This window comes from Malaya genurostris, chromosome 2 (assembly GCF_030247185.1).
Source record: "Malaya genurostris strain Urasoe2022 chromosome 2, Malgen_1.1, whole genome shotgun sequence".
Classification (NCBI taxonomy): domain Eukaryota; kingdom Metazoa; phylum Arthropoda; class Insecta; order Diptera; family Culicidae; genus Malaya; species Malaya genurostris.
The window spans coordinates 79,628,094-79,648,934 of record NC_080571.1 but is presented as its reverse complement, the minus strand read 5'-3'; the positions used below and the strand labels follow the sequence as shown (position 1 = coordinate 79,648,934).

The 20,841-nt window shown below is 37.6% G+C and overlaps 2 protein-coding genes across 3 annotated transcripts in view; one reads left to right on the top strand and one right to left on the bottom strand.

The window, feature by feature from the left end:
* LOC131428207 (uncharacterized) overlaps positions 1-3,676 on the top strand; it is a 58,222-nt gene extending 54,546 nt beyond the window's left edge. Inside the window, exons 5-6 of the mRNA XM_058591952.1 lie at positions 1,508-1,637; positions 1,702-3,676. Of these exons, the coding sequence (XP_058447935.1) occupies positions 1,508-1,637; positions 1,702-2,063 (492 nt within the window). The 3' untranslated portion in view covers positions 2,064-3,676. The remainder of the gene's footprint in view (positions 1-1,507; positions 1,638-1,701) is intronic.
* Positions 3,677-8,764: 5,088 nt separating this feature from the next.
* LOC131429100 (Golgi apparatus protein 1) lies at positions 8,765-18,216 on the bottom strand. Of its 2 annotated transcripts, none has more exons than XM_058593148.1 (6): positions 16,038-18,216; positions 14,826-15,951; positions 10,578-11,442; positions 9,667-10,414; positions 9,499-9,605; positions 8,765-9,435 (listed from the first exon to the last, which is right to left on the bottom strand). In XM_058593148.1, the coding sequence occupies exons 1-6, from the start codon at positions 16,342-16,344 to the stop codon at positions 9,268-9,270; spliced, it is 3,321 nt and encodes a 1,106-aa protein (XP_058449131.1). In that variant the 5' UTR covers positions 16,345-18,216; the 3' UTR covers positions 8,765-9,267. The 2 variants fall into 2 exon arrangements, with proteins under 2 accessions (XP_058449131.1, XP_058449132.1); XM_058593149.1 differs by having other exon boundaries at positions 10,593-11,442; positions 16,038-18,211.
* Positions 18,217-20,841: the final 2,625 nt, after the last annotated feature.

The window sequence follows — 20,841 nt, the reverse complement described above, 5'->3', positions numbered from 1 at the left end:
CACTGATTACGTCTGCTTAGCGGTTCAAATTGAACTGCCGAGTTTAGCACTAAGCAGTTCAATTTGAACTGCTCTGCACTGATGAGTCAAAGACGAAACGTAAAAATATTATAAACGGTTATGTGCCCTGGCACAAAATTTGACTAACCCGTATGTTTCGATCAAAGTGCAGCCCTAATGTTTCGCTAGAACACGGCTCTACCTAGGACATGATCTGACAATTGGTAATCCACCTCGAATGCCAGTTTCGGACCAGCTCGTGATTGGTTGAAATTGACATAAGTATAAGTTGTCGATACTAATATTACTGCAGGGTGGTGGAAAAAACTCTAATATTACTGCAGGGTGGTAGAAAAAGTACGCAGTGGCAGGCCCTACGAAGTAGAATAGAATCAAAACCACATAAAATGGAGGATGGAACTGGGGTAAAATAATTGACAATAATAATAATGCATCAAATACATAAAATAATAGTTTAGTTTTTAAATCTATATACGTTACAAAGTTTTTTGAGGCCTATCTGAGTCAACGCCTGAGTAAAGGTACAAGGGATTTTTTTTGTTACGATTATAGAGGTTTTAACCTTAAGGTCATCCGCCTCTTCGAACTAGAAAAACTTTCTAACCCTATGTGAAGTAAAATGAGCATAAATATTATTCAAGTGAGTTAATTGTTCTATTTTATCCATGAAGGAATCATTAGTTCTTTTCTTGATATGAGAGCATTCAATACATTGAAATGTTCACACGCCTTAGCTAAGCAAAATTTCGCAGATGAGAAAGATAACCTGCGGCTGGATCCCGCACATACTTATTTAGGGAAAGAAAGACGAACGCAAGCGCACTTCGAGTACATGTTTGAGTGAATCCATTATTATACGCCAGAAAACAGAATGGTTACTTGACAATAAACTGAAGTCTGCACGAGTGCCTCGAAGTCTGGCGTCTCAATGGGACGGACGAGCTTTTCTGTGTATTTAGAAATGATTTTTAAAGTTAAGTCCATGAAGTTCATACCCTTGAGCTTCACTTGGACGTTTTTCGCACCATACCACTCTATTGCCTTTTCCGTAATGGCAAGAAGCCAACTCCAACCGAAACAGAACGGAACAATTGTGTTGCTTGAGAAAAGGGAACATTTTTGCACATTATTTTCCAGGCTGATAGTTAATGGCATTGTAAATTGTGTAAATGAAACAAGCTACATGAACGGATGGCTTGCCAAAAGAGATATATTCTAGTAAACTTCGAAAGTGAAAGGTGTCTCTATCACCATTCTTTACAAGTTGCCTTATAATATTCCTATCCAGGAAGTCTGTGGAAATAAAATTTGTACTAAAATTGAAAATTACCAAGTGTCAAAGCACATTCGTAAATAAACCAAGTGTCAAAGCACATTCGTAAATAAACATACTACGGTTATCTGTTACAAGATAAGACAGGACTCTCATCTTCTAACTTCACAACTATAGTTAAATATCAAATAATGTTGATTTTCTATCCCACAGGCATTCGTTTCGTGTGAGCTCGGTCCAAACAGTGTGGCCGGAGCCATGATCGGAATGGGAGTTATGCAACTGATCGCCGCGTGCACCTTGAGTATGCTACTAAGACATACCAAACGGGTAGTCGTAATAAGTGAGTATCGCTGTTAATTCAATCTACAATTGCGATCGGTAATCCCGTCAATTTCAATTTTCAGTTGCCGGTTTCATCTTCCACGCCTGCCTCCTTCTGGTTCTGCTGCGCTGGAAACCTTCGCGCGATGACAGCGCCGTGTTGTACGTCATTCCGGCCGCCTGGGGAGTATGCAATGCGGTCTGGGAAACGCTTATCACTGCCTTGGTCAACCTGACGCACGCAACCAAACTGCCCGAGGTCGTTTCGCCGCTGCAGGCGCTCCGATTTCTGGGACTGGGAATCACATTCGCCGGCCACGGAGTGCTCTGTGAGTCACCGAAAATTATCATCTTGGCCATTTTACTGGTAATCTCCGTTGTACCCTATACGATGTTGGAACTGAAATTGGAAAGCCAGCGGAAAGCCGCCAAAGTGAATTTATGACGATTCTGTGCACACGACTATTAATGTTTAGTGAAACTAAAGTACTTCTAAATGTGCAGAATTGGAGGTATTTTACAAGAGTAAGCTTTTATGTATGTAGACTGGGAGCCCAGTAATCAACTGTTTGACGTTTTGGGCAGATCAGGAATCTGAATGTAAAAATCTTGGGTTTCAGACATCGTTTACATATTCATCGTAGAAATTTGGCGTCCTAAAAACATGGAACTATTGTAACGGCTTATTTGATTTCTTCTGCGATGTAAGAAAATTATCAAACAATATAGAATATAATAAACGATGATAAAGTCCGGTTGTCATGAAATCAAGTTAACAAGAGATCCTGCAATTTACACGACAATGGATGACACAGTTTCATTCTGTGTAAGCTGCCGAAGTTGTATGAATATCGAATGACTTTCCAGTCCCCGTTAGATGAAAACTTTAATGTATAAGTAGAGATCACAAGGTTTGAACTCGAACACTAAAATGTAATGTGAACAATTATCAAAAATTCCATGGCTTAAGATATCATGTATTTTATTCAACTAGAAAAATGCCAAATGCCAAATAATTCCTTCTTAGATAAGAAAGAGTTATCAGTAGGGTTACCAATGCCAAACGTTATGAATATCGAGAGTATTCAACAAGTGCGTAAATAATAATGCCTTAGAGAAAACAAAAACTTATAAAAATTAAAAAAAACATAATTTGACCCTGCATCCTTAAGAACTCCACCCGAATGCATTGTCAATTGCACTACCTTGAGCATGTGACGAATCATATCCGGCATTACGTTCTGGAGATATGTTTTGATATGCCTAAAATCTGAAAAGACGTTTTCCGCGAGCATTTGAGATATATAGAAAATAACTCGTCGACCACATTATAAAGATATGTAAACTAACATAATTAAACTAATGATGTATTGAGTGAGCCGGTTTACTAAATACATTTTGATGATATTTAGGATGATGATGATGTTATGACGCCGTTTTAAATTGAATTTACGGCTAATAACGCCGGAGTAGAATTAGCCTAAAAATCCAAAAGCTTTATTTGACAGTAGCTTTTGATACTGTCCAAGACAGCGCCAGTGCCATTCGAATTGTTTGCGCCATGATGCCTAATATCAGAAGGAAAACATATAGGAATTAAGTTACATTGAACCAAAAAGCGTAGTAGAAGCTCATTTCTAATAAAAAAAAATTAGTGCTTTCTGCGCATGCTACGAATTATTATAAAATCGGTGAAGAATTTTTCTCATAATAATTTTGTAGTTTCACGAGTAGAACTGAGCTTCAACTTCATGAGCTTTCTAGTGAAGTTCAATATATATATTAGAATTGCTATAACTGTTGGTATTTGTGTTCTCATAAAACTATGTTGTAGGATTGAAAAATCATGAGTCTGGATTGTTTGATGCTGGCATTTTTGATAGAAAGTAAAAACAATATTGATATGTAGTAAACTCGACAGTTTAAATTAAGATAAAATTATTTGATAGACGAACCAGATAACAGAAATCAGCAGCGATCATAGAGCTATTTTAAATACAATTGTGTTGATGTTGGTAATGTCGATACACAAAGTTTGAATAAAAGATTTTAATATAAGATTTTGTTTCTTAATTCAGTCATTCATTTATCCTTCCAAGGTGGCTCTTTTGGTCTCTCGAGGTTGGCAGAACCGTGTCTTGTCATATTCTATTTAATACTGTTTCAATTATATTAAAATTTTGTTAAAGTAATCTATACTTTTAGAGTGCCTAGCCTTGTCTTGCAAAGAATTCTGCGTCGTTTCAAATAAACGACTTAAATTAATTCGGTCCAAGGTCAATAGTCAACAGTCTCTCAATGTTCAAAGTTTTCTTGTACCTGCCGAATCACTGATTATTCCCACTGAGAAAGCGGTTAGATCTTGTTGGGTGTTTTTTTGGACGACATACTGAACGAAATACTCGTTCAGTTTGTTGGAACGGTTTGTAGTTGTTTTCTTACCTACAAAAATAGGAAAAATAGAAGCTACTATTCCAGTAACCAAAATATTGGGGAGGCGTGGCCCTCCAATGAAATATTTGGAGGGGAAAAAAGTGCCTACCTAGTTTTATTTCTACTACTCAAGTAAGTAGTATATGGGGTAGTATAACAACTGCTATTCTATTTTATTTAAATTCGACTACGGATTCCAGAGATTCGAGTCGACTACAAATGCCCATTTGATACTCAACACAAAAGAAGAGAACTCAAAGAGAAATATGCGCCAAATTACTTCGAATCGTTGGTTTTGTCGATAGGTGACTGACTAAAGCTCTGTTGACCCCATTATTTTCCAATTACCGCTTCCAGAAGTTCCGGATTTACCGATCCAAAGAGTTAGAAATGAAATCTATCGATTTCTGAAAGATATCACACGATCTGCTGATGAATCGATCTTTAGTTGTAATGCAATCAATAGCGAGAGTTATTCAAACTGTTTTTATTTTTTCATAAAATAGGTAAATGAGTATGTTCTAAAATTGATTAGACAACGTGTCACTGGACATTTAGTGTTTCACATTGCATAACTTATTCAAAGCTTCATGTTTTTGTTAACGTTAAACAGTAAAATTTCCAGCTTTTCCGAAATCAACCCTCACCAAAGGCCGAAAGTTTCTAAAATATTACCAAAATTACTATACCATTTATTTAATCCCGGTTAGGGTTTTATTTGGATCCCACTACCAATACCAGAAAAAGCAATTATAGGTGTCATTATTATGTCCTACGAATTCATCATTGAAAAAATGCAAACGTGGAAGGAGCTTGGGGCTGAAACTTTCGCTTATCTTAAAATAGTTAAATTAAAATAATTTTTTATTTTATTTAATTAGCTTTTTTCGGAATTGAAACCATTTGTTAAAATTTACTTTGGAGAGTATCATGACGAAAGCTAATCCTTTCCTTTTTCGTTTAAGGCGTAAAATTTAATTTGTAAACCCTAATCATATGAACCACGAGTCATCGAAATAGCGAAAACATGAGATGCGATTAGTTATTAGTATGGATTAGTTTACACTCAAATTATCTTCAAAATGTTTTTTTAACAGTTGATTCATGGAATGTATAAAAAAACAAGTTCTGAAACTAATTACAGAACAAAAATAGCGATAGTAATATTGTTGTGTCTTACGAATTACAACTCGGATAACGGAACAACTTTTATTAAATTTTATAAAACTACATTTAATTCAGAGCGTTAAAATAACGTGTTTTATTCTCCTCAAAGTCTACGAAATCACTCCGCATGAAGGCACTAGCTATCAATCTCGTCGTGGTCGGTCCGCCAGTGCTGCCATAACAAATATGATGATAAAACGTGACCAATAAAACTCATTCAAACAGTTTTGTGAATTTCATACGGTCATCTTATGAATATCTAATGAAAGAATTTTGAAGAATTTCCTCTCTATATTATAAGACAAGCTTATGTAACACATTTGTAACCCTCATGACCGAAAGTCGTAACTCGTTCTTATGACATTCGAAAATCATTTTGTCTAATTGTACAAATCAACAATGCACAGTGATCCGGATCAACAATTTAGGAGGACAAAAATAATAGCATCCTTGCCTTATACTTTAGAGCTGCGATGTCTTTAGAACAAATGATCAGTGTCAAATCGATTGAATATAGACGCTATCAGGGTGACTTTTATCATTAGAGTGAGCAGAAAACTATTTTCCGAACGTGTTGAGATAGAGGATTTCTTTCTTGGGCAAAATTACAAAACAACTTATATCAAACAGCTTTACTGAAGACGCCGTTGTGGTATCTCGAGCGATTTTTGTAGTAAAGCTATTTTTTGTAGTAAAGCAAATTGGAGTTTTTCTCAGAAATTCAGTCTGTTTGTTCTAACATTCTATTTTTCTCCTTTTCATGTTTGGTGTTTTTGAATTTTTTGTAGAGCTTACTAAAACAATTTTTTTCATTACTGTTGCACTCCGATAGCGCTTTTTGTACTGAAGTTATTGGCAAAATAGTTCAAAAACATTTTGTTATTTGGAAATTGATATATTTGAAGTTTAGACAAACGAAAATATTTTTTTTGCATTACGTAGAAGAATGTTTATTGAAAAAATGGCGGAAGTATCATTAGGATTATAGCACCAGCCATGCAATGGTTCTGTACGCTATGAATCGGCTGCGAAATTGGTTGAAACAGAAGATCAAATTCCACAAATGGAATGAAATACGAAAACTTTTCTTTGGAATTGGATGATTATGACTTTCAGTTAAGTTTAGTTTCATAAAAGAGATATTAAAAATCAGGTCGGATTAGAAACGCTCTTGCTATCGCCTCTCGAATCGGTAAATCGAATTAAAATTTTAAAAATCCATTTATTTCAGTGTAGTGTGAAGATTTTTATTTTTCATTCTAAAATTCGACTAATTTTGTGAAAACTACTCGTACAAAACTTATTTCTAAGACTTGTCATTTTTCAACAAAAGCCATTTGATAAAAATTGTTTGCGTTTTTCATGAAAGAAACACTAAATTTGAACACAATCTAGGAAATTTAAATAATTATCTCCTCTGCTATATATTTAATGAACATTATTGAAAGCTTTTCCTAAGAAATGCAAGAAAAAATTTTTTTTTCATTTGTCTCAGCTTTAAATATAACAGTATCAAAATGGTCTGTTTTTGAACTATTTTTCTAATAATTTCAGTACAAAAAGCGCTATCGGAGTGCAATAGTCACGAAAAAAATTGTTTTAATAAGCTCTAAAAAATATTCAAACTAGGTGCGTACCCATAAAAATTTTTGGGGCTAGTTTTCATAATATAGGGGAGAACGGGCCTAAATCGGAAACTTTTAAAAATTGGAGAATACATCCATTAAAACTGGGTTTTTATCCAAGTCATCCCTAGATATTTAAGCTGTCCGGTTTAACCTCGTGTACGGTCTAGCCACTGTCTCCCCTAATAATTTCTTCAGTTTCCTTCAATAATTTCTTGAGTTAGCTCTATTGGTTAAACTATATTTTTACGACAGGGTTTAATTTTGTATGGAATTTAGTATGGAAAGTCCGACTTTTAACCAAAAAAATCGTCTGGAGACCACCTTATCAACTCTAAAAAACAGCGCATATGTTATTTTCATAGAAACAATAGCTACTCAGTGACAAACTATGTTCCAAAACTCACTGTAAAGACACAACATAGTCTGATTTTATAATCTAAAAAACAGGTTTTGTCGTGAATACGACTTACTTTACTATGGGGTGCCTTTTCAAAATTAGCCATATGGAAGAATGGGCAGAACTTAATCGTGAATATCTCGACTTGTATTAAAGGCAGCAACATAATTCTTTCACTATTTCATCAAAAATATGATCAGGAATTTAGGATAATATTTTGAACAGTGTGAGATAACCCCAAACAAATCAAAAATTAAGTTTTCTGAAAATTTTAAAACAACGCGGAAAACTCTTTACTTTTGCTTGGGTTTCTCGCGCAAGGACAACGATTTTGAGGTAGTCAGGCACATATCTTCAACTGAACGTTATAAAAGGGGAACCGTGGTCGAAAATCGATCATTTCTTCTTGTGCGTTGGATAAAAGCAGACGTCGGGGCGAGAAGACGCATTCAAACAGCGGCATCGGAGAGCGCACCTTCTGCGTGGTTAAAAACCTCAAACGCTCAGGTCGTAGTTCTCATTTGCCTTCCGATCGTCAAGGCGAGAACACGCATTCACGACATCCAGTTATGTCTCTGACATTACACACCCGTACTTCTTGGTGTCTTCGACAATGTTTTCGATAAATTGAAATCAAACAGCTTTGTCGCAGACACAATATAGTTTAGAAGATATGGACGATCTCATTTAAAACATTCAACAAAATTATGTTAATTTTGTGTGGCTTTACAGTGAGGCTTAGAACACGGTTTGTCACAAAAAAAGAATCTTCATACTATGCTGAGTAACTATCGTGAATACATTAAACAACTGAGATCAACTGTTATAACACAATAAAAGAAAGTCAGATAATTTTTGACCACTAGCAGCAGTGGTGCGAGATTTATTAAGGAATGAGCCGTTGTTCGGACCGTGTGTCGTTTTCTCCTCTTATAACTTTTTCCACAAACGTCGTATCGTTTTTTTTTCAAAAATAAATTTCCTACGCATTTTAGTGTCTATAGAGTGATCTCCAAACTTTAAACCTCGCACGCGAAAATCTAGTTTCACCGACTGAGCTAGAATTCTGCATATTTCCTGTGGGACCCAAGAGGAACACGAAATCTTGTCCCACCCTAATGAACATGCACCTATCGTGCACACAGCATAAATTGAACGACAGCGATGGACTGGGCATGTCACTAGGGAGACAGACGGCAACCCAGAGAAAATGGTTCGTGAATGTGACCCTCTAGGCAGAAGAAATAGAAGGAACACAGCGAGCATGATGAATTGATCAAGTGGAGGGTGACTTACAGAGTATCCATGTCTTGAATGGTAGGCGAAGAGCGGTCATGGGTCGATCTACGTGAAGACATTTGCTAGATACTGCAAAGAACACCTCTGGACTAGGCTGATAGATAAGGTAAGTGTCTTCCGGACAGCGTTATCTCTTTGTATGTTTCTAGAGTGCGCTACCTAAATTTTCGAATCATCCCATTAAAATAGAAATTGATCGAACATATTTTTATGTAACTTCCCTTTATTTCATTCAAAGATAAATCTTACAATAATAAATTAAAAACTACGTATAAAATGTCTTCTATGATGTTACATTTCTTGTTTTACATTCATTGTTAATTGATTTTCGATCTACACTTTAAATTAGGTTCATTGTTTGCTGATTGAATTAGTTTAGTAGTCTTTAGAATATTACACAAAACTATTTTTTTGAAGATATTTGAAAGAGATATATTACAAAACACAGGAGCGTTATCTAAAAACATGAAGATTGCAGAAAAAAAAAGGTGTTATTTTAGTTATCACTGGCCAAGGAGCTGCCCGAAGACGTTGGTTAAAATATGCTTAACTATAATGATCATAAATCTATAACACAGACACGAATAACGGCCGATGAGTGCCAAAGGTTGGAGGAGTCAGTCGCATCTCAGCAGCATTCTTTCCGTTCAGTATAGCGAACCTAATTACAAATAAGCGACCAGCTTTTGTGTGTTCCTGTGCCGGAACAAACGGCACCTCTGTGACTATTTGTTCTTCATGGCAATTGTCCGTCGCGTAACGCGACCACACAGCAACCCAAAGATGAAGATAAAGCCGACAAAACTGAGCAACACAAGCATAAAGTAGTGTTTCGATGGCGACCGTATCACCTGGGTGTACAGTTGGCTGAAGCTTTCGGCTTGTGGGATCACCTGTAAGGTAATTGAAGCTTTGGTTTTAGTGTACAGATTGCTTGGGACGGGTAAATCACTTACCACTGCCGCATTGCGGAACATTTCCATTCGTTTCACTAGAGTTGTTTTACAATCGTCATCCAGCGCCTTGGATTCATCTTGAAGAATCACTTCTAAGCATTTTAAAACTGAAAACAAAATAATTCGGTCGATCACTCTCACTCACAGTTCAACTGAAGTTTGACTTACGTCGTCCGTTCCCACTCTGTACATTGGAACAGTATTTGAGCAAATCCACAGCGCATGCACGCTGCAACATCGGATCGGCATAGATGTCAGCCTTACCCTCCTGAATCAATTCGGCTATTTCGACCTTACAAGCTCGATTCACCAACTTTTTGTCAATGAAGGCTTGCTTCAAACATTCCTCTACTTTACCATAATCTTCCACAGCACCCGACTCGACCGAGGAACTACACAGCACCTGAATCTCGTCCCGGCAAACACTTTGCAGCAACGGATTCAACTTGTAGTTCAGTGCCTGCTCGTGCAACAACTCCGTCATTTGCTTCTCACAATCCGTATGCAACTTTCCCTCGCGGAACTTGTTCTTCAAACATCCAATCACTTTACCATTAAGTTCCTCGTTTGCCTTCGCATTGGCCACGATGTCCGTACAGTGATCGGCAATGTCCCGCGCACAGGCATTCTGCAAAATCGGATTGAATCGATAGTCCATGTTTTGCTCGATCATTCGGTTCATCACCACCAGATGGCACTTCGCATCGAACAGATTCTCGTCCTTGTGAATCTTCAGACAACCCAACGCAGCCGTCGGTTCTGCATCGCGACAGTACAGATGAATCATTTCCTTGCACGTGTTAAGCAGCATGTAATCGGTGCTGCTGTCACTGAGTTCGGATTTTTTAATGGAGAACAGCACATGCTGACACTGCTCCCCTAGCTTACCGTTGTGCGTCTGTAGACATTCCAAGACCTGCCGTTCGGAGAGAGGTACAAGATTTTTTTTATTTAGTTCAACGATTATTTTCTTTCTAACGGGGGTATTCAGAAAACAAGTTGCCTTTCAAAATACCCTCGAAATTGAAAACATATAACAACGAAACGAAACGATCAAAAATTTGACAAATCACACTTGCATTGTTATTATTCACCTGTCCGGATCCGTGCGGAATGTTGAAACAGTAGGCATTGATCTCTTCCCGACAGGCACTCTTTAGTTTTGGATCAAAATCAATATTCTCCCGCTGCTGGTAAAGCTGAGCCCGTACCTGCTGCCGGCATTCCTTCGGGATGGAATGCTTGGACCCTTTTATAGTATCGTTTCGCATCACTTCACTGAGACACGCGACCACGTCGTACTTGGTGTTGCTTTGCGGACAGAACCGGGTAACATACGGACGGCAGGCTTCTTTGAATTTGTAAGTAAAGTGATAGCTTTTGAGGGAAATGATTTGGAAATGCTCGATTGCCGATCGACACTTGATGTCGTTCCGCAAGTCCGGATCGTTCTTGTACGAAATAAGACATTCCATCACATCACCCTCATCTTTGCCGGTTTTCAAAATCTCCGCACAGTGCTTCTGCATGGCATCACCACAAACGGCCATTATAACCGGATTTAGCTCAACATGAGCTGCCTCTTCTTCGGTGTAAGTGCTAACGGCATCCTTACACTTTTTCTGTAACTTTTCTAGATTTTCCTGTAAACAAAGCATTTCCTCCCCTTTGCCGGTTTTATCCGAACAAAAGTATGCCAAATCATCGATGCACTCGTCTTCGACTTCAGGAATCAGATCGACAGAGCGGGACCGCTGTCGCATAACGCGCTTCACCTCCTGGAAGCATTCCTGCTTCAGCTGCATATCCTTTTCCGGGTGGTACGCGTATCGATGCAGACAGGGAAGTATCAGAGGACCCCGCTCCGGATCCATCTGTGCCGTGTCCAAGTCAGCCCAGTTTTTCTTCGCCTTACAGAAGCGAATAGCGTCGTCTTTGCAGTTTCTGTAAAAAAAAGGAAACGGTTCTTATAGTCAGTTTTCTTAGTGTTTCGTCTTCGACTCGTGAATGCATAACAGTTCGCGTTGAATTGTGATGCTAATTAGCAGTTCAACATAAACCGCTAGGCAGACGTAGAGTTTCTGCCAGTTTCAGAGCATTTTTTGGTTTTGCGTCAAAGTACAATGCATTTACAAACGTTCCGAAAGAAAACGTTTTTTTTTCGATTGGTTTTAGTCGATTCAGGTTTGTTCTTTTGAGGATTTATTTTTTTTTTTGTGCTTAGGTGATGATAATGACGATGATCCCGTCTCATATTCTTACAAAGATGTGAGTTGAACGATTTATCTGAATTATTATTACCCAGTGAACTAAATTAAAAACCACCTGGTTAATCCAGTAGGTATAGATTCTCCTTCTAAAGAACGACAGAACAAGATGTATGATGGCAATTTTGCACCATAGGTGCCAGTTTCAAGGATGACCGTAGATGTGCACCAAAAAAGGATCGTGACTGTCATGTCTGGAAATTCGTTTGTGGTTTTTGACAGATCACGCGTGAATCGTGTCTTGTGTCACTGTCAACCTTGTTCAGTTTGATCTATAATTGAATCATGAATTGTCGTTTGGTCTATAATTTAATCATTATTTGGGCTCTGACAAAGTTGTAGGAAGATCCACATTTTTATCGAAAAATTGTGTTCAGCGACGAAGCTCATTTCTGGTTAAATGGATGTGTCAACAAGAAAAATTGCCACATCTGGGATGAAGACCAACCAGAAGCATTGCAAGAGTCGCCAATGCGTCTCGAAAAAGTCACTGTGTGGTGTGGATTATGGGTCGGTGGCATCATCGGGCCGAACTTCTTCAAAGGTGACGATTGGTGAAACGTTACTGTGAATGGCGAGCGCTACCGTGTGATGATTGACGATTTTTTTGCCAAAAATGGAAAAATTGGAATGTCTTGACATGTGGATTCAACAAGACGGTGCCAGCCCCCATACGGCACGCGAAACAATGACCAAATTGGAGCCGCCTTCGGTGAACAGGTTTTCTTACGTTTTGGACCCGTCAATTGGCCGTCTAGATCGTGTGATTTAACGCCTTTGGACGATTTCTTGTGGGGTCATGTTAAGGCTCATATCTACAAGGATAAACCAGCAACGATTAACGCACTAGAAGCCAATATTGAAACATTTATTCGCGAAATATCGACTGACATATTGGAGAGAGTGTGCCAAAATTGGACCTTGCGCATGGGCCATCTAAATCGGAGCTGCGGCCAACATTTGCATGCATCTCCAACCATTAAATTATATTGATCGTTCTATCGATTCCAATAAAGGTATCATCTTTTTCTCAACCTTTTTGTCTTTTTAAATCAAATCCTATACCTCTTAGAAAATTATCCTTATAAAAAGCTTGGTGTTCTTGCATCAGACGCATTTCAATTATTGTACCCATGCAAGTCACTTCCTCTTTGATGCCATTTAAGATTTTTAAAACGAAATTAATATATTAGAGAGTATATCTATTACATTTTAAAACCAATTGTAGGACCTTATTTTGCAATCGCTGTAGTCTCAATATTTGCGTTTTGTTAGCAAGGAACAGAATCGATAGGCAGAAGTCAATGTGAGAAGAAATTATTGATTTATACAGGAGAATTTTACTACTGATCGTTTAATAATTTTTTAGGTTGCATAACATTCCATACTTTTAGGCAACATTGCAATGGTCCGAAACGGGAAATTAGCGAGACAAGAATATTTTCGCTATTAAATATTATTTTTTTGTAGTTCGTGTCTTCCCAAAAGTTTTTTGTATTCAACTGGTGCATTTTATGATGTAAATGATCATTAATCTATTTTCGGCTGTAGATTTCTTGTTTATTTTTCGAAAAAATTATCTTTGTTAATGGGACGGTACTCCGCGGCTTTATCCGTTCCAGTAACGATTCTTTCCAATCTTTTGGTACGTGCCCCGTGTAAAACGATTCATTTACCAAGTTCAGCAGATCGTGTCCGATAACATGAAAGCAATCATGTATCACTTTTGAGTTAATATTGTCGATACCAGCCGATTTCCTTAAATTAAATCAAATATCTTTCAATTGTTCAAAAGTTATGGAGTAAAATTCAACAAATCTACAATTATTCATCGGCTGTGTTATTTCAACAGGCTCAACAACCGAATCAATACTTTGATACACTATTTTATGTACACTATTTATAAAATAACTGTTTAATTATTCTGGTACCACTTGCCTTGAGTTGTATACCAAGGTTTTTTCTGAGCTAAGTGTAGGTTTTAGTAATTGTTTAAAATATTCCGTAATCCCTATTGTTTTTCCTAATTTTGATCGATCTTTCTCTAAACTTATTCAAATCTAGTCTTCTTCAGGGCCCGTGAATCAATGTTTCGTGCATTGATATATCCAAGGCAGTGACATTCATTGTTAGTTCTACAGAACTTCTTGTACTGTTTATCCCTCTATCGTTTCAATCGTAAAAGGTCTGTTGCGTACCAACTACTCGAGCTGTTCAAACTAACATACTTTTCAGTGACTAATTTATTAGTACACTTTTCCAATACGTCAGTAAGAATAGATGCCCTTCGACCCAAATTTCCAGTCAGCTGCGTACAATTGAAGCTTTTATCCAACACTTAATTTTCACTGTGTTTTTACCACAAACGAATTTCCAGACATGATAGTCACGATCTTTTTTGGCGCACATCTACGGTCCTCCGTGAAACTGGCACCAATGGTGATGAATTGGTTGCACTGCTGAGTTCCCATCATACATTCATAATGCAAATGTCAATCCGTGAGAACCCTTTCGATTCGGTAGCTCATTGGTATATATTGAGATTATATGGCACATTTTGGTTGAAATGATAACAATGCAATTAATTTCGCACTCCACCAAGCGGTGAGTGCGGTCATTTCAGAAGGTACCGGGAACGAACCACATTTTTCAAACATGTTTATAAGCACGTGCATGTCGTTATTATTTGTCTTTGTTTTTACTATCTCCAGGAGTACTTGCTATGGAAATTGCAATTGTATCATGATCTGAAATCTTACAAGCGGTCCCCACACACGAATAAACTCCGTCAAAATTGGAATATACGTGATCTATCGAAGTTCTACTCTCTCTCGAAATTCTCGTGAATTCATTCAGTTTGTTCAAAACTGAGGAACTCTGCTAACTGTTTCAAGTGACTTGAACTATGATTAGTGAACCAATCAACGTTGAAATCTACTACAATAATATTCAGTTTACTCAAGTCTACGAAGCACATAACCGATTTCCATTTTTCTTTACGATTCGTCTTCGACTCGTTTCCAATATCCTAACGAAAGACAACTCATTTCAACCACTCACCTGTACAACTGAGGATCCAGTTTGAAGTCCCGGGCAACGAAGTACTCGATCTGCAGCAAATTCAATTCGCATTCTGCGTTCATGAAATTCGTACCCAGTTTCTCCATCAGGCAAGACATAACCCGGGCATCACCGCCTTCCGTGTCGGCACAAGCAACATCCACTACCGATTTGCAAGCTTTCCGAAGCACCGGATCAACTCGCCAATCCTCTCCAACGTCAGCTACCTTGACCAGGGTTTCCAGAGCGCGCTGGCATATTTCCGTCACACGTCGTTCCTTTTTCTTCTTTGGCCGGGCATGATCCATCAGACAGTGAATCGTTTTACCACCGGCATCCAAATTGCTGCAAAATTTATCAATATCATCAGCACAACCCGTCAGTATTTCCGGTGAAAGTTTGTAATCTTCCATCAGCATCCGTCGGTGATCGTTAATTTCCGATACACAATCTTGATTCAGCTTGGTGTTGTTCTTTTGAATGGCCTCTAAACAAAGCAGAATTTGCGCCAAACGAACATCTTTATCATCGGACACTCCTCGCCGACAGTGATGCTGTTTAATATCATCTCTGCATGCCCGCGTTAGGCCTTTGCTCATTTTATAATCGTGAGCAATCAGACGTTCTCTTCTTAGCAGCTGCTTCTGACAATGGTCTGTCATTCCGACATCGTTTCGATTTTTCATTAAGCATCCTAACACTAGCTGCGAACCAGGCGGAATCGAAGGGCAAAATCGAATAGCATCAACCGCACATGACAGGAAAAGTTGTCTATCGAGCTTAACATCGTCGGTTTGTATTTCGGACAGATGCAAAACTCCCCGCTTACAATCTCCGTTTAAGCTGTCCAAGTGATTTTGCAAGCATGAAATGGTTTCACCCTGAGAAACTTTCCGATCGTCGTTGCTGATTCTACCGCAGCCCAAAGTTTTGATGTCCCGGGTACAATCTTTCAGAAAATGACCAATCAAACGGTAATCAGAAAATGCAACATACTCAAGCCGCTGAATAAATTCCCGACATCCTTTGCCTTTGATTGAGTCCCGGTAATCGATTACACAGCCTAAAAACAATCCCGGTTCAGTCTTTGGCAAGCAGGGAAATTTGTCGTAATGTTTTGGGCATCCTAAAAAAGAATATATACAGTTAGTAAAATTGATGGCACCACTGAAATTAGCACTTTGGTTAATACAAATTATAAATAAATTTTACCCTTTTGCACCAGTCGCTGAATGTTACGGTCATCCATTAGGGACAGTGTATGACTCCAAATCAGGTGCTGACAGTCGTCGGTCAGTGAATCCACCTGATCCTGGGATAAATTCTGAACACATTCTAGTGCCTTTAAGTCTTCCGCTCCGATTGGCACATTCGAACACATCGATCTCAGTTGGGAGCAGCCTTCCTCATCCAATAATTTAACAGGACCAGGATTTTGTGGCCCGCCGGAATTGATATCAGCAGCGACAAACCCAACTGCAGCAACAAGTACCAACAATATGAAGTCGAATGGTTCCATTGCTACACTTTCTACTGAATGATACGGGCGTTTCGTAAACGAAACTTTCCAAATCACTCTTTGCCTCACAAATAATCGTCAGTGTTTCACCGGCAGCAGTACACTCACTAGGACAACATTACCGGTAGATTTAGTATATGCTTGGATTGAAAGAAGATTACGGTACAACTAGTTTTTATTTGAAATGAAAAAGCAAAGTGGTACGTGTCAGATCCGATACGGAATGATGATAAAACAATGAAGATGCGGATGAATGAATTTTGACAACGGTGTTTGGCACTGGCACCCCGCTGCGAACAAATTTTTTTCTAGTGTGCGTGTATCGAGAAAGCAAACGCGAGAGCAAAACAAAATAAGACTACACACTAATTTATGCTTTACCCAAAATCGAGAAATATACGTAGTCAGAAAAGTAGGGAATATTTTTTTATTTGATACGGTACCTATCACCGGTCATATTTTTTTTAAAAAAAATCTGTTTTTGGCCCATTGTCTTTTCCCTAGCAAATTGAAGACTTTTAGAAGCTTAGGGTAACGGAGGTATTTTAAAGATTCTAATATATGTTGGTCCTTTTTATATTTCTGGGTGTATTCAAAATAAAGTGCATCGCCCACCTGGATTCGATTCCCAACCCCGAACAAAAGCAGCCCTTACACGAGACAATATTATTGTCAATACAAGGAGTATTGACAATACTTTTGATCGTGTAATGGAAACTTCATTGGATTGACGAAAATATTGTCAAAAAATCAAAACTGCTTATCAATCCGACAATACTTTTTCTCCAGAGAGGAAACTGTCAAATATGTACAATGGACTCTTCTCTCAATAGCGGCCCTTAGACGATCATTAAAAGTGTCATTACTAAAAAGGAATGGCACTTTTAATGATCGTGTAAGGTCTACGAGTTCAGTAATGATGGAATTGTGGATTTTCCATCATTACCAACATTATTTCTTCTTCTTATTTTTTTGTGGAAGTGATGAATATCTTTAGAACTATACGCGAAAAAATGACAAAGTGTAGATTTAAATTGTTAATATTTCATTAACCTTAACGTTTCAATGGCAAATCAAATTTATTTTCAGCTAAACGAAAATAAAAATATTGCTATTGCTGGAGTAGTTACAAATACTCATCATTAATAATGAACGTGTAATGCTAAAAAGTAATGATGTACAGTAATGCAGTAATGACGAGCGTTTGAGCAGAAGTGTCATTACTTAGTAATGACACTTTTAATGATCGTGTAAGGGCCACTAATGTTTCAATGTTCAGTTGCAATATTTGAAGCTTCAAACGCTTAATTATTTCGAAAAATGCGGACTCAAGTTACCAAGTCAATTGGATTGACGGTATTGACAATACTTTGGATTGACAATAATATTGTCACGTGTAAGGGCTGCTAAAGAGTTTTTGGATCCGAACAGGCGAAAGTCCTTAAGGTTAAAACCACTATAATCGAAGCAAAAAAAAATCGGTGCAGCATACTCAGATTCTGTGAAACACAGATTACTATTTTAAGATGGCATCTCTGGCACCTGTCCGTTAGTCGCGGGCATGAATAAATGTCGAGTTGTGGACGTGAATACGTCATACTTTACTATGGGGTGCCTTTTCAAAATTTATCCTCTCGGAGAGTGATTAGTTTTTGATCGTGAATAGGGTAACAGAGGTATTTTGGCCACTTCATATATTTTGGCCCACCTAACAAACTTTATCGATTTTATCGGATTTTATCGATGTTAAGTAACCGATGTTGCATAAATTTGAAGCCAATCACATTAAATTACCCATTGCGGAAAGGTTTTTCAAAGATATTACAACATTTGGTGGATATTTATTCAAAGCGGGCCAAAATAAAGTCAATCTTAAAGTGGGCCAAAATACCTCTGTTACCCTATCTTTTGTTGGATCTAGTGTATCAACCTAATTATATAGTCAACAATTTATGATCCAATTTTCAGTTGTATGACAAATAATTTAAAATTCAATTTAAAATTAAAGTTTTCTGAAATGTATGGTATCAACGATTATCAGATGTTTTACGGATCTTGTAGGTTTCGTACTTGGTACCACTAGAGCTTCCGGGTAAAATGTAAATCTACTGAAATGACAATATAACTATATGGCACCACTGTTTTAGTCTACTCAGTTTACTGAGCAGGAAGTAAAGCAAATGCGTTTTAAGAATCTCATTTCGGCTGGATCAAGTCTGAAGCAAGATTCCAGAATACAGTTCCTGTATCAAGAATTCGATTCCTGAATGTGTTTCAGGTTTGGAATTCATTTCAGAAAACAAGTATTCAATTTTCGAATGAAGGTGAAATATTCTAATGTTCTTGCGTTGTACATTCAAGGGACACCACATCAATATAGGCATGTTTAGAGATGATACTTTCAGCAATAGCTGTCAAATCGATTAAACCATCAGGAAAAATTTAAATTAGTTCATGTTTGAAATGATTTCTAATATAAACGGGAGAATGCATTCGAAAAATCATAGCAGAAATCAATGAAAAAGCTGTTACTCTGAGATAGTAATGTCAATCTAAATTCATTTTGAGAAAACTAAAGTTTATTTGGAATGGAACATTATACTTGGTTCAATGCCATTTTTCAAAAGCCCTGGAACAGAAAGGAATGTATTCAAAATAAATGGTACTTAGTCGCTAAACATTCTAGCACTCGATATGTCAACATTAAAATAGTTCAAAAAAAGTAAACATATAACCTAAGTTTTCGGAAGAACTCTTCTTTTCTTAGTTCCATTTTTCATTTGCAGCTATCGCTACCGGTAGTTGAGTTTTGCGGCAATATGCGAATTGGGGAACATCAAAGTGAAGACTTCATATTATCAATATATCCAGCTCTCACATTTCACGAACAAATCGCAAGCGACATTTTTTTTGCGAACATGTGCGCATTGAATCTCATATTTTACAAGTACAGAGTGCTCCTTCTTTTATGTCGGCATGTGAACATTGAAAAACTTTAGGAAAAAACAGCCGATTTTTATAAGTGATGCATTTTTATTCAGTTTGGTTCATTACAATTTTTTGGACTAGTTTTTGAAAACAATATTAATTAACTGGCCAGCTTTATTAGCAATTACAAAATAACTCCTTTTTTCTGCGTTTGCCATTACCTTTTCGAGCATCTCGGGTGTTATAGCATCGATTTCAGCTCGAATGTTTGCCTTGAGCTCAATAGTTTGAGGCTGGTTGACGTGAACCTGAGCTAAAGATTGATTTCGCTCCAAGCTGACAGGGTCTGGTCATAGTCAACCTGCGTCACCGTCAAAATTAGTTGAATGCATTCACATGAAGACATTCACAAACAAAGTCACCGTCACGGAACGTCTTGACGGCTGACACATGTCACCATTCCGGCAAGGGAAGTATTAAACTAATTTCGACGGACACTGACGTTCCGATAACGGAAGAAGACGGGTCTGAATCGTACTTTAATAGGTTCATTAGAGAACCAACATTCAGCTGCTTTGCGTTCGAGTAAAATGCATCAGTGCTCAATATCAGAGAAAGTTTCACAACATTGGTGCTTGCATCTGACCATCCCCGAGACTTAGCCATAGCTTCATTCAAACACAAATGGCTTATTACGGTAAGTCTCTTTTCTTCGAGAGAAATAAGTGGAGGAATTTTTTCTCTATCGTACCGATCGGTATTTGTATATCACGTAGGCGTTTGAAGAACTTGACTCCTTCTTACTTGGTTTTCAAAAGCGGTAGATTTCAATTTAAATTTCTGATCATATACGAAAATCGACTGGCCACAAAACAACACTTTGGTAGGTCTTGCAAAAGCAAAGTCTTCGTATTACATTCCTTTTGTGCAATTTTACAGAACCATTGCATGGCTAGTGCTACGATCCTACTGACACTAAGGTCGGGGCTCGAACATACGACAAGTGGCTTGTAAGCAGAGTGCCCTATTCATTGAACCACCAACCCGGGCTGGGAGCCTTGCAAGACATCATAAAACCTACAACCAAATACACCGAAAACTTCTTCAATCCGACTTCAAGTAAGCGACCCCAATGTATCTGTTTCGAGAATTGTCAGTAATGAAATATTACAACAAGGTCTACTCACAACGGCTAATAACGACACCAACAATTCAAATTATAACGATGGTAATACCTTAGAAATATGGGTAAAAAAACTCACCTATACACTTGAAAATCTCGGATGAATTTTAATACAGATTTGATTTAGATGATAAAACATTAGCAAATAAACGAATAAATTTAATTTCGATCATAATCTATCAATGAATCTCTAAATCCAACCATTAAAACTAAGAATTTCACAGATCCCAACCTCGCTTTTTCGAATTTGATAATTCATATTTCGATTTTTGATTTGATAATTCATCTTGCGATCAAACCTACCTCGGAAAGTTATTGAGTTATTATATTATATTATATTGTATTCCACAATTTTTTGTATATTTTGTATTGTAGTGTTCGATTCA

Bases quoted from the DNA above. Each gene is read 5' to 3' on its own strand.
- LOC131429100 (XM_058593148.1), bottom strand. From the start codon at position 16,344: ATGGAACCATTCGACTTCATATTGTTGGTACTTGTTGCTGCAGTTGGG. The intron at 15,952-16,037 runs GTAAAATTTATT...ATTCTTTTTTAG, and splicing joins TCAGCGACTGGTGCAAAAGG to GATGCCCAAAACATTACGAC. The intron at 10,415-10,577 runs GCAAGTGTGATT...TCCGAACGGCAG, and splicing joins GACAGGTGAATAATAACAAT to GTCTTGGAATGTCTACAGAC.